The sequence below is a fragment of the Trichoderma evansii genome, assembly GCF_050947405.1.
Source record: "Trichoderma evansii strain SZMC 28006 chromosome Unknown GGI43scaffold_10, whole genome shotgun sequence".
NCBI classification, from domain to species: domain Eukaryota; kingdom Fungi; phylum Ascomycota; class Sordariomycetes; order Hypocreales; family Hypocreaceae; genus Trichoderma; species Trichoderma evansii.
The window spans coordinates 835,190-848,293 of record NW_028145196.1 but is presented as its reverse complement, the minus strand read 5'-3'; the positions used below and the strand labels follow the sequence as shown (position 1 = coordinate 848,293).

General features: G+C 48.6%; 5 protein-coding genes across 5 annotated transcripts; 3 read left to right on the top strand and 2 right to left on the bottom strand.

Moving 5' to 3' along the window:
* Positions 1-1,938: 1,938 nt before the first annotated feature.
* On the bottom strand, positions 1,939-2,802 carry GGI43DRAFT_51410 (aminoacyl-tRNA hydrolase). Its single transcript, XM_083209935.1, has one exon. The coding sequence runs from the start codon at positions 2,687-2,689 to the stop codon at positions 2,069-2,071; it is 621 nt and encodes a 206-aa protein (XP_083060605.1). The 5' UTR covers positions 2,690-2,802; the 3' UTR covers positions 1,939-2,068.
* A 56-nt stretch (positions 2,803-2,858) lies between these two features.
* GGI43DRAFT_51381 (amphiphysin-like protein RVS161) lies at positions 2,859-4,335 on the top strand. Its single transcript, XM_083209933.1, has 5 exons — positions 2,859-3,086; positions 3,146-3,196; positions 3,264-3,309; positions 3,367-3,440; positions 3,505-4,335. The coding sequence occupies exons 1-5, from the start codon at positions 3,074-3,076 to the stop codon at positions 4,104-4,106; spliced, it is 786 nt and encodes a 261-aa protein (XP_083060604.1). The 5' UTR covers positions 2,859-3,073; the 3' UTR covers positions 4,107-4,335.
* Positions 4,336-5,639, bottom strand: GGI43DRAFT_51382 (Dcp1 family protein). The gene has a single exon (XM_083209934.1). It carries the CDS (start codon positions 5,228-5,230, stop codon positions 4,565-4,567), a length of 666 nt encoding a protein of 221 aa, XP_083060603.1. The 5' UTR covers positions 5,231-5,639; the 3' UTR covers positions 4,336-4,564.
* A 5-nt stretch (positions 5,640-5,644) lies between these two features.
* GGI43DRAFT_405588 (Endonuclease/exonuclease/phosphatase) lies at positions 5,645-9,582 on the top strand. The gene is made up of 2 exons (XM_083206039.1): positions 5,645-9,266; positions 9,565-9,582. Exon 1 carries the CDS (start codon positions 5,991-5,993, stop codon positions 8,928-8,930), a length of 2,940 nt encoding a protein of 979 aa, XP_083060602.1. The 5' UTR covers positions 5,645-5,990; the 3' UTR covers positions 8,931-9,266; positions 9,565-9,582.
* Positions 9,583-10,596: 1,014 nt separating this feature from the next.
* GGI43DRAFT_383972 (uncharacterized protein) lies at positions 10,597-11,512 on the top strand (the record flags this gene model as incomplete). The annotated part of the gene is made up of 3 exons (XM_083203464.1): positions 10,597-10,818; positions 10,876-11,368; positions 11,463-11,512. The coding sequence occupies 3 exons, from the start codon at positions 10,597-10,599 to the stop codon at positions 11,510-11,512; spliced, it is 765 nt and encodes a 254-aa protein (XP_083060601.1).
* Between the last annotated feature and the right edge of the window lie 1,592 nt (positions 11,513-13,104).

The window sequence follows — 13,104 nt, the reverse complement described above, 5'->3', positions numbered from 1 at the left end:
TATTGGTTTGTTATGCTTTTTTTTGCCAAAATTTTTCCGCCCAATGAAAAAAAATCCACATGCTTTTAAAAGGTTGGGGGGCCCCGCCCCCCCCCCCCCCCCCCCCCCCGACTTATTCCGCATGGCTCTCAGCTCGTAAAGATTAGAGTTGTATCACTTGATGGATAGTAGCCCATTAGGATCTAACGGTGTCCCATCCCACGCCATGTAGTATAACGGGCTGTGAAGCACTAGCTCCATGAGGCCCAATAGCCTCCCACATCAGAAAAGGTACGGCTTGGAATCGGGCGGCGAGTTGCGCCTCTCAAGTGAGCTTATCGCCCTCGAAATGCATGGCAACTTATTGGTGCGGCATCTCTCAGTAGTGTCCGGGGTTGAAGCCACATAGATAAGTGACACGACTCCCACAGGTCGTCCAGCCTGTCGGTGTCAGGTTAGGTCGATGCTTATCTGGGAGGCTTATCTCTTGCGTATCAAGGGCAGGTTGGGTTGGAGCAGGTGAAAGAGTACTAGCCGATGACGGACGATATTCCCCATTCAACTGTCGGCAATCACTGGGAAGCTTGAGAGCTTGAGAATAAACCCTTTCCTCCGGTGTTCATGTCTCTTCATAATATACAAACACTCCTCACGTATACTAAGTAAAGTATAAGTTGTCGTGAGGAATGGCTTTGCGTTTTGTTTCTGAGATGCTACCCCTTACTGATCGATCACATCAGCTGCGTGGTTACGCGTAACAGTAGATGAGATGAGACACATGTCAAGAGTCTATTCCGCGGCATCATAGAGATATAGATGCACGAACCTGCAGTGCGATGTTGCATTGTTAGACCGCACTCCACAATACATCATGAACTTGAGTATGGAGTAAAACTCCACCTAACTGCTAGGTAATGTGGGCTATCGCAAAGGTAGGGTGCAGAGCAGCATCTCATGCCAGATCTGAGCCACACCCAAAAGAGAGACATGGCAATGCCCCATAAAAGACAACTGATAATGAATGCGCATCTCATCTATGAATCGCAGATAATCAAAAGGCTTTACGCAAAGCCATTTGTGCTTATCCGCTGTTGTCTTACACACCACATGGTTCTTATCAGTGGCATCAGTCTCCAAGCCTCTGCTGTTGGGAGCCACGGAATCTATTCCCTGTCTGGCGTAGACGCTCACTTAGACGCATGGCACCCTAGCCAGATAATGCCCATGACGCTGCCGTCCGGGGTCGTTGATTGGGCGACATTCCTTATCTCTGGGAGTAGCGCTTGTGGGGGGCGCACTTCAGGCCGGTCTTAGCGTGGTGAAGCTGTGCCTGATTCTCTCTCAGCTTTGATGCCTCGATATCCCCGTACTTTCCGGGTAAACCAAATGCTGCTCGGCACAGATAGGAAGCATTATTAGCCTTTGAATGGAATCGAGTAGCGTCTGTTGTAGAGGATGAGTAATGATTCTGTAAAGATATAATTCGCTCATGTAGGCGAAAGCTGAATCGATTCGAGTCACTTAACTTGGCTTTCACATGCGTCTATTGTCAACGTCCCGGATTCCCGGACCTGCAGCCACAGCCGTGGCGCGTCCATCCGAGTTACTAATATCAACGAGTTCTCAGATTGCTTCAAGTACAGAACAGTAATGTTGCGAATATTGGAAAGGCACGGCTTCAAATTGGTATATTCGATAACGAGAACGTGAAAAGAAAAAGCGCCAACTGGATGCAAAAGGCTGCTTGGCGATACAGCATTTCGCCAATACCTAGCAGCTGGAAACTTTGCTGAGATCCGACTGTTCCACGTTCGCTGGGGAATCGGCATACTTTTAAGGCAGCATACATCATGAAAACAGGGTTCCTTAGATCTGTTTCTCAGTAAACTCTGGCCAAATTCCTGTGCTTGGGAGTGTCTATCCTTGCGGATCGTTCCTCTATCACGAGTGCCGTCAAGCTTCTATCGCAGCCATATCCTCTGGATGCAATATTTTGACGGCAAAAGATGCAATTCTTGCACTGTAGATAGTCATATGCCGTTGTTTGCTGCTTTGAAGGGCATGAAGTCTAAGCAGACACAAACGCCACTCATGGTTCTACGTTTCCTCCCGAGCCTCCCTGAACCTCGTTTCTCCATTGGTTCTCCAGTTCTATGAGACACTTTGCAACATCCCAAGGAGTGTCTTCCTCTAAAGTTGTCCGGGTTTCGCGTGAAATCTTTTTGAGCACATAGCGACTCACCGTAGCCGCATCTCTTTCCTCGGGTCGGCCAATGCCAACGGCAATTCGAGCAAATAACGAATCCGGATACTTTTTTGGTGAAACTGATGATCTAACGCTTTTGATGCCGTTGTGACCTCGAGGGCTGCGGTCCCAGGGAATAATCTTGACAACCCCCAAATCCTTCTCCAGCTCGTCGTGAACTATCACCAGACCGAGTGACTCTGCGCCGTACTTTTTGACTGTATCCTGCCACACACTAGCCACAAAGCCTCCCGAAACATTCATATAAGTTGGAGACTGCACGAGAATGTATTTCGATCCCTGGGATACTAAATACGACTGCCGGCCAAGCGTCACCTCGCGGAACGCAGGCTGTTGAAGGGATTTAGTGAGGCCATTGAGGACAAAATGGCCAGCAGAGTGCAGACTGTCGTACTTTGGCAATGGATTCCCAAGGCTGATGACGAGAAATCGAGGGTTGAACATGCTTCTCCCGCACAAACCAAAACTCAAAAACCCACTCCAATTCCGCCTGGCTTGCAAATTAATTGCCCGGATTAGACGGATTTGGAAGAAAAATCGGCGTTGGCGTATATACGTAGATACTGGGCTCACGTGAGGGAGGCGGTTTTCAGGTGTGGCTGTGCCTGTCGCTGACGTCGATAGGCCGATTGGGCGCAGGATATCGTGGCTGCGCTGCCCCCGGCTTGGTCGTCACTTGGCTGCTTGTCGCAAACTCCTTTCTCCGTCATCTGCCGCGAATAGCTCGAAGCAACGTCCACCAGCGAAGCAATCCTCGATATCCTCGATACTAGCGATAAAAGAGAACATATCGGTCATCCTAATTAGAAACAAAAATAAGCAATCAACATGTCGTGGGCAGGTACGGAGCTTGCGGATGCCCCGCTGACCGAGATGCGAGGGGCTGACATTTTGCTATAGGCTTCAAGAAGAATGTGGGACGTGCGACGACACAGGTGATGATGAAGACGGGTGAGCTGCGCTGCTTGGAACTTTGACGTATTGTGTATTGGGCACCATCCTAACCTGGGTTACGCAGGGCATGTGGAGAAGACAAACGATCGTGATTATGAGGTCGAGGAAAGGTAAAGCTGAGCAAACAAGATGCCTACGAGAGACGACACATGCTGAACAATATATAGACGGTTCAAGACAATGGAGACAGCCTCGCTGCGGCTGCAGAAGGAATCAAAGGGCTACCTGGACTCGCTGAGAGGTGCGTAGACACAAGATCGCCATGACCGAAGATGCCGGACCTCATGCTAACTTTTTACAAACAGCCATGACAGCTTCACAGATGAGAATTGCCGAGACGATAGATGCGTTTTACGGCGACTCGGGCGCGAAGGACGGCGTCAGCAGAAGCTACAAGCAAGCGGTGGAAGACCTCGACGCCGAGACCATCAAAGCCCTCGACGGACCCTATCGAACGACCGTGCTCGAACCCATTGGCCGCTTCTGCGCCTATTTCCCCGACGTCAACGAAGCTATCAAGAAACGCTCCCACAAACTCCTCGACTACGATGCCCTCCGCGCCAAGGTGAAGAAGCTTGTCGAGAAGCCAGATAAGGACGCCACGAAGCTGCCACGCACGGAAAAGGAGTTGGAAATGGCCAAGGCTGTGTACGAGCAGCTGAATGAGCAGCTTACCACTGAGCTGCCGCAGCTGATTGACCTGCGTGTTCCCTACCTGGATCCCAGCTTCGAAGCTCTGGTCAAGATCCAGCTGAGATTCTGTGCGGAAGCCTACTCGCGTATGGCACAGGTACAGCAGTATCTTGACGCAGATACCAGAGACCAGTATGCAGAGGGTCATCTGGATGCAAGGGTAGAGCAGGTGTTGCAGGAGATTCGGGAGCTGAGCATTAGCGGAACGGTGTAATTGGACAGGTATTGAGACATTTAAAAAAAGAATTTGCGGATCATGGAGACGTGATTAGGAAACGAGGAGTTTGCGAATTACAAGCTGCCGGCGTATGGGTTGATTGAAACGTTGTTTATTTAATGTTATCTAGATATTGGTTGCTCAGGATGAGTCTATGGATAGACTAATGCTTGCTCGAGCCGGAAGCGTGCCTTTTGTATGGCGCTATGTTCCGTATAATGAGATTATTCATATTAAAGCCCCTCCAGCATGTGTCAAGAAGCAGTTTCGGGCGAATGCTTCTGGCGTATCCCTTTGGACAAAATTTATGTCTCGTAATAATTGGAACGCCTCTCTTTTCTGCCACGTAATAACCATGCCTCGCTCAATGCCCTCTATCGAAAAAATAGTCGCCAAGTTCGTGTCAAATCAAGTGAAGCTAGAATGTCAAACAATTTCTTGTGACTTGGAGACGTTCAGCTCCCCCCAGCCGCCTGTTGTCTCCCAAATAGCTCGTTAAGCGTTAGAGGACGACCAATAGCCTGCATTGCCGGGCCAGCCTCTGGCCTTGGGCCTTCATTTGATACCGTCCCAGCAGCACGGGCAATCTTCCAGCTCTCTTCAATGATGGCTCCATTTGTAGCCCTCGTCCCCTCCTCGTCGTTGTGGATCCACAGTCCAATGACCTTCTCGCCCTCTTCCCAACGGCCTTCGACTTTGAGAATCACCAGCTCCCCCATTATTTCAACATGGCCCACATTCGCCAAATCGACGATTACGTTGTCAAGACCACGACGGCTCAGAACAAAGACACACGCTCGAGGACGGTGGTCAGGGTCCTCTGGCAGTGGCGTCTGCGCGCAAACAAACATGGTGCCCTCGATACCGGACTTCTCCCAGCCTTGGGTTGCGTTATCAAATGTGTAAACCACGGCATTGGCAGCGATGCTCAAGATCCTGCTGATGGACGGTAAATAGCGCTGTAGCACGGAGAGGTTGAGCTCGGTGTTGGTTCGCGGCGGCGGGGCCTCGTATGTGGATGTTGTGATTGCGGCGTCCGATTCGTAGTCGGATATGGCGGGGATGCGGTTTGAGGGATGGCGGTTGTGTCGCGATTTTCTAGGCGTTGGTTTACTACTCATGGTGGCTATTTTTTTCCCTCTCTCCTCTGAAACGACTGTGTGGGCAGAAGAATGCGAATGAATGAGAAGCTGGATGGCACTCTGCCGCAATATGATGCTGCGTATCTATCTCTGCGGGCGGCAGTCGAAGCTTTGTGGTCGTCGCTAAAGAATAGGGAGCACGGGTTTTTGGAGATGGCAGAGGAAAGCTGTTGTTTGACGAGTACTGGATATGAGGATGTCGGCGTATTTGCGTATGTAGATCTGCAGCTTGGAAGCCGATGTTGACGTTGATGCTGGCGGGAGCTACTAGCAGTGCCTAGCACCGGCCTAAGGAGGGGCCGGTAGCTGCTATAGATTACCTATCGATAAGAGCCTAGCAACCGAGCACTCCATGACGCGAGCTCTCAGGCGACATTGTGTTGCAACCAGACCTGCTATACTAGGAAGGTATTCTAACTGCTCAACTTCAATTGCTGCATCCTCTGTGCCTGGCAATTCTAGAGAACCTTTTGATTAGCTGAAATTCAGCACTGAACTCGTTTTTATTTATTCAGCTTTCTATTGTATCAGACTGCATAATTGTTAGTCTACGAATTGTATAGCTGTATAGCTTATGCGACCGCCTTACGCTCGTCTCAATTGCCTGCGTCGCAATCGCAACCACTGTCGCCGCACCATGATCTAGCAGCCAAGCTGTGGCAAGAAGATCCACGACTTTGAGAGGTAGCGACGTCGCATTCAACGATCTTCCTTTTCTTCGAAATCGTCATATTACACAATGGAGGAACCGGCACGAGACCAGTCCGTCGAGTCTGAGCCGGTGGACGTCGGAGTCCCGCAGTCTCTGGCCAGAGCTGTCCTGTCTCGTCGCTCCGAATATCTACGACCGAGCACGATCCGCATCAAAGTGGGCACCTGGAATGTGGCAGCATGCACAGGAACCGACAAAGACCTCGCGAGCTGGTTTACCGATGAGTTCGAAACTGGCGAAGCCATCTCGAGACTCGACGTCTCAGGGGATGGCCCCTCACACCGTCCAACCGAATCGGACGAGAAAGACCATAAACCAGTAGAATCAGAGAGTGGCGAGGGCTTTGATCTCTATGTTCTGGGACTACAGGAAGTGGTAGATCTCAGTCGGACTGGAGAGTACATGAGCAAAATATACGTTGATAATGGGCCCATGGAGAAATGGACTGCCGCAGCAGAAGCGGCAATACCTCAAGGATACCAGTTGGTCGTATCTGAGCAAATGACGGGGCTATTGCTCCTGGTTTACGCCTCTCCCAAGATTGCTCCCACCATCAGCAATGTTTCTACACGGCAGATCGGAACAGGCCTTCTGGGATACTTTGGGAATAAAGGGGCTGTAGCAACCCGTCTCGTATTGGGAGAAACCACCAAGATCCTCTTTGTCAATAGCCATCTCGCTAGTGGCGCAGATACAGCATCGCTTGACAGACGGTGTTGGGATGTCGGGCAGATCGTATCCAAGACGCAATTCGACCCGGTAGTGATTGGCGGTGTGTCTGATGATGATGGAGACAGAATTGGGGACGAAGACTATGCTTTCTGGTTTGGAGATCTGAATTTCCGCCTAGACGGCCTCCCAGGAGATGATATCAGAAGGCTCCTAACATTGCATGCTCGAGGGGAGTATGATCTGAGTAACGACAAGGCTCCTCCGCCTATAGAAGGGGGCGATGGAATTATAGTTACGAGGACATCTGAAAGCGATGACGAGACTACCACAATGTCGTCAATGCATTCTCGAGACCATAGCTTCGATCAGAGTTTTGATTCAGCCAGTTCACTACCGGATCCAGATGACTTTCCAGACGATCCTAGCCAGGATCCGGCCTCTCTCCAAGCAACTATCGATTCACTGTTGCCGCATGACCAGCTAAGGCGAGTTATTGCAAAACAAAGGCTGTTCCATGACGGCTGGAGAGAAGGACCCATCTCATTCTTACCAACTTTTAAATACGATGTCGGTACATTTGGCTTATTCGATACCAGCGAGAAACAGAGGGCGCCCAGCTGGTGCGATCGAATCCTTTACAGAACCCGCAAGGACAGAGAGGGGTATGAGAAGAAATTAGAGGCCTTGGAAGAGGCGAAACGGAAAGATGAAGAGATGAGAGCAAGGGGGCTTGAACAGGATGATGATGTTCTCTTCAGCTACGATCCTGACACCGATGGGGAAGAACTGCCTCCAAAGGCTACTGCCGCCAATACGGCGTATGATGAATACGACGAATACGATATAAATGATGATGGGGAGGCATTCGATGATGGCTCCCAAGAGGAGATCTCTCTAGAGTTTTACAACTCGTTCCAGCGAGTCACATCTTCAGACCATAAGCCGGTTGTTTCCACATTTACACTCAACTACGACACTGTTGACCCAGAAAAGAAGGCGCGGATCCATGCAGAGATGGCCTTTGAGCTGGACCGAGCCGAGAATGAAGGTCGGCCTGGCGTCACCCTCATCGTAGAAGGCGGCTATGGCCAGACAGACGGCGCTGTCGACTTTGGCGAAGTAGGGTTTTTTGAGACGCACTCTTGCCTCATAACCATTGCCAATACTAGCAGTGCCGCCGCCAGCCTCGAGTTCCTCAACGAGGCGCAGTCCAGTGAAGATGAATCAAGTGCAACAAAATGGCTAAAGGCATCGTTCCACCGACCTGACGATGATGGACACAAGGCCACGCTGGGACTGTCAGTGACACTTGAGCCTGGCGAGACGGTAATGACCGTGATTGAGGCTCGAGTTTCGGACATCTCACATGTTCGGGCATTAAACGATGCCAGCTGTAAGCTTGATGAAGTTTTGGTATTGCGCGTCGAGGGTGGCAAAGACCACTTTGTGCCAGTACATGGAACGTGGCTCCCAAGTTGCTTTGGAAGATCGATTGATGAGCTGATTCGAGTACCCGAATACGGAATCAGAAAGTTCATCAAAGAGAACAATATCCAGGGGACCATTACGTACGACTGGGACGTGCACTGTTCCGCGCCACGAGAACTATTCAAACTCACCGAAGCCATACAAACCGTGGCCGAGCGATGTGTAGCCGATGAAGCGATGCTTGAGGAACTGACCATCCCGCGGGATCCTGGCTGGCCACTGGACCCTTTGACCTGGACGGTAGAAGCCGCCAGACAGGATACTCTCAAAGCAGCACTAATATCAGCCCTGGATAGTCATTTGCCTCTGGCAGAAGCTCTACCTGTGGAACTTTTGTCAACGCAAAAGCTAGAGATTTACTCTTCCGTACTACTTTTATTCCTTGCGTCTCTCATGGATGGACTCATCCCACCGCACCTTTGGGCCAAGCTCTCAATAGAATTGCCCAATCTTACGTCGACATCCGTAAATTCATGGCCCGATGTGAAGAACCACATTCTAGACTCGCTTTCAACTTCCCCAAGCCACAATATTGCATTTGTCTTTCTAACGGCGACCCTTACTCGTGTGATTACGGAACTTAGTCCGGCCACCCAGCCGCTGCCTGCGCTTGGGGCGCTGACCCGACGATTAAGTTTCCGCCCCAATGAAACTGAGGCAGACAGAAAGAGAAGGACGCGAGAGAGGAGATATGCCGAGCTAGTGAGCCCGCTGCTGTTCCGAACTAGCGATGACAAAGACAAGGCGAAAAGGGACCGAGAGCGGGTCGTCCTAGAAATTTTTTTGAAGAGAGAGGATCGGAGCTAGATGCTCAATAGAGGGAATCTGGCTTTGAAGAAGATGAGGTGGCGTTGAACGCTTGGAAACTTTTAGAAGTTGAAGGATTTTTACTCGATATGAACTGTGATGATTAACGTTATTGGCAGCTGGAAGACGTGTTGCAGAGAGGAGATTACTTGCATCGAATTGGGCCTTTTGGGGGCTTTAGGCATGCTAGCGAAGTATTGGACGTGTTTGGTGTTATTCTTCATGTTGATACCCTGCTGATGAGGCTGGGAGTTTATTTATATAGAATGAGTGTTTTGTGAATAGTCATTATGTGGCAGATTTAGGATGATTAATGGCTTCATATTCATTTCAACGGCCACCGACAGATTAACTGTGTTCGAACCAGTGGCTACACTTCAGTGACTACACTTCACTGGAGGGTGGCTTACTCCCACGTGTAACTCTGTACCTTTAATGGATCGTGTTTGTTAGGAAAATGTGTGTGTATCAATGTTGTAACAGCTGTATACCTGTTTTGTTTGCGTACATCAGAGGTCTATGCTGTAGACTGCATGTATTCTGTTTGTAAAAGTGACTGCACAATACGGGCAAGAATTTAGCCCACAAACAGACTTTCTCTAGCACGTAACTACATTAACAAAGAGAGAGAGAGAGGGAAAAAAAAAAAAAAGCAAGGCTTGGAAATGCCATTGCAGAAACTCTATCAACTGAAGAGCGGTCACGCAGTGCTTCAACTGGCAGGCACCGCTCCGAGAAAACTCAACTCATTCATCATCTCTCTCTCCCACAGTTTCTTCTTGTTCTTCTTCTTTTTTTTCTCTTCCTACACATCTCTCTTTTTTTTTGTGCGGCTTTTTGCTTCTCTGTTTGACCATCTCTCTCGCATATTGTCAACTCTCTCTTCCGCTACTCTCTCTTGGACCCACCATCAACTTTGCTCTGGTGAAGTTTTTGTTATACTTTCTGTGAGTTTACTAATGTTTCTTTTTACTTCTGATTAGCGTCTTTGTAGCAACATTGAAATCCTCCGACTTGTTTCTAGCTTCGCCCGATACTCTCGGTCCTACTCACGATCAACCAGCGGGGCGAAACCGTTCCCACAAGGGCGCAAAGCTAGAGAGAGCAGCCGTTGCGAAAGCGTCTTGTGATACATTTTAGTTGTTCTTTGTGCTGATACATGCGTAGTGCTACTACAGAAGAGCGCTTGACAAGTACAGTTGACTATAAGTGGCAATGTTTTGCTTCTTCGGCTGGTCGAGATCGCTATCTTTTGGTCACAAAGTCTATTCTCTGTTGGTTTATACGCCTCTGCCAGAAATCTTTCCTTAGCATTATTATCTAGCTCAATTGCGAAAGATTGAAACTTTTGGCGCATTTTCTCTTTTTTGCTTCTTATTCGCTCGCCCATTCTCTCGATTACTCCTCGTTGTACGCCTAGTTGACGGACATCGAACTTCTTCCAGGAGATCATCAATACTTTTGCCTATGCTCCTTATATCAAACAGATCTACCAAGCCGATCCTCGAATCATTTTGTTGATGCCTGTTTTTATCGTTTTCTGGCCATTCAGTTCGCAAGTATTGCATTTTACCACTTGGACGCATCCCTTTCTGGCACCGCAATATTTGCTTCTCCCATACATATCTCACCAAATTGGGAAACATTGCAAACATTCTATTTCAAGATGACGGAAATGAGCAAGATCTATCGCACCCGAGTGTTATCCGAAACTCACAGGCGGGTGTATATCCTCATAATCGAACGTATAATCTTCCCCTACTGGAGGTTGCGCCAAATCTTTAAGGAGCATGCGGTGCCGAGCCTTCAGTTATATCTACAAAATAAGGACGATCGGCTTCCAGCACCGCCAAGTCCCTGGGGATCAAGCCATGATCCATTCCAACCAGTAAGCGATGCGAGAATGTCACGAGTCACAAGTTGTTCTGCTGACATTTTTGATTAGGTGGACACGGCCTTCTTTCAAGCGGTTACATCGCCATGGAATGGCCTCTTCATTACTCAATTCATGGACTATGCCACGAATAGGCTGTTCGCAAACTTACCACACCCTTTGATCTTTACGGCTCCAGCTACAGAATATGAGGCGTGGAAGATAGATAAAGAGTTCAAGGATCTTCAGGATGCTGGAAATACCCTTCAAAAGTCTGTGCAAGATATGGAGTATACGGGTCCCCGGATAAAATCTGCTTATGGGATTGAAAGACGAGCTCTACGTCTTCGCTCTCGCGGCTACGGATCTGGCCTTGGAGAGGTCATTTCTGTTGATGAAGAGTGGCCCGAAGAAGGCTGGGCAAGTCTGATATTTTTACCGGGTACTTCTTACGATACTAGAATTGAGGCCAAAATGAAGAACAGGCCCTTTCTTCTCGATAGTGATCCTACTGATCGTTCTGGCATCATACCTAATTCACGGGTTCAGAAGTTGCTGGGAGGGAGTTAGTAACGCTTCCTGCACCGATACCTTGTCATTACGAGCATACACGACCAAACAGCCTGCGTTACTCACGACACACGTGTGCACATATCAAGGAAGACATCAAGGGGAAAACACTGAGGATGAGAACGACATTACAGGATGATTCTTTCAGAGTGATTTTAGAAAGTTCCTGTACAATTGAGTATTCAAATCGCATGAGCCGATGTGCTATCCACATGATGGCCAAGCCAGGCCAAACATGCTTTGGGAGGGAGTGAAGACGAGGAGAAAAGACTGGGAACTGGGATAGAGGTTGGCAGTCATTTTCAGTCATTACTGCCTGTGTAGAACGTGTTGCTTTGGTATAGCCTGGATATTTCCTATGGGTCTAGCAATTATCTGGGCAGCACTAATCAATGATATCCTTGGACCATCTGCGAATTATTGTTTTCAGTTTGAGCTATGTTTCTTGTAGATGCAATTTCTGGTCTATGTTGTAGATAGGGTTTCTTGTAATATGCATATGTATCGCTACCATCTCTATTCTCCATCACCGTCGCCATTATTCACTACCACCAACGGTTTCCGCTGCCTTTGTCATTATCACCGACGTCGCCACAACCACTGCTATAACTATGCCGCGCTTTGCGGCTGAAGTGAGACAAACCGCATCACCGACTCCATGCTCTAGCATCAAGCTAAAAATAACACATCAAAAACCCCGTGCCAGCAAACAAAAACGCTGGCCTGGTCGCCAATTTTTTATTACTAGTAGGTACTAACTCGGGGCCCATGCGTTAGCTTCCGAGCCGGGCTGAATCGCGCCGCTGGGCCTTCCCGTCTTTTGCCGCCCTATGCGCTAATACTAGTTGAGAGCCCCGTTTGCACGTCCAGGGGTTGGTCTGGGTTGGGTTGTCTGCTCTGTTGACTAAACACTTGCTACAGTAGTGTATTATATATATCATATATTGCTATTCTACATCGAGTATCTAGTGTTGTTTTGCTGCTAGTATTAGGAATCATCATGATAGGTATCAGTCTCCGTTTCTTTATATTACCGTCTCGTGTCTGTCTCTTCCCGATGACATGCTCGACCTGGCATTGCGGGGCTCAGAGCTGTCAATGTATGGAGTATACGTGTACATGCCAGCATGCATTACGTATTTACTGACTGCTTGTTCAAGCCAAGCCCTTGTTTTAGGAAGTGCTCGGGAGCTGAAATGGTCACGCTCTGCGGAAAGTGGAAAATGGAGTGGTGTAATCTCGCTTTGGCTTCAAGCACCTGAAAATGAAACCGGGAAACTTTTAGCGAGTATTATTTGAAAGGGAAAAAAAAGGAAAAGAAAAGAAAAGAAGAGCAAAATATATTAACGCAGTAGTGGCAGTAGTGGCAGTAGTGGCAGTATTATGTATTATGTATTATGTATTATGTTGTTGGTCATCCAGCAAACGCATAGTCAGAAATTCCCCAAAGCATTTATCCGCTGCCATACGTGTCAGCCCAACAGCACCTAAAACACACGACAAGCTTAAAAATCCACTTATGCAAAACAACACTCTTCCTCATGTATACAAAGTACGCAGTCGTCATCCAGCGTCTACATGCGTTCCCTAATTCGAGACATCTGGCCCAAGTACCGGCATAGTACTGCTACTCTATTTGACTTTTTACCCTTGCTGACCTGCATAAGGTATGACACGACAAGGCAGACAGAGGCAAGGCAAGGGCAAGGATTGCGGGTGTGACAACACCAT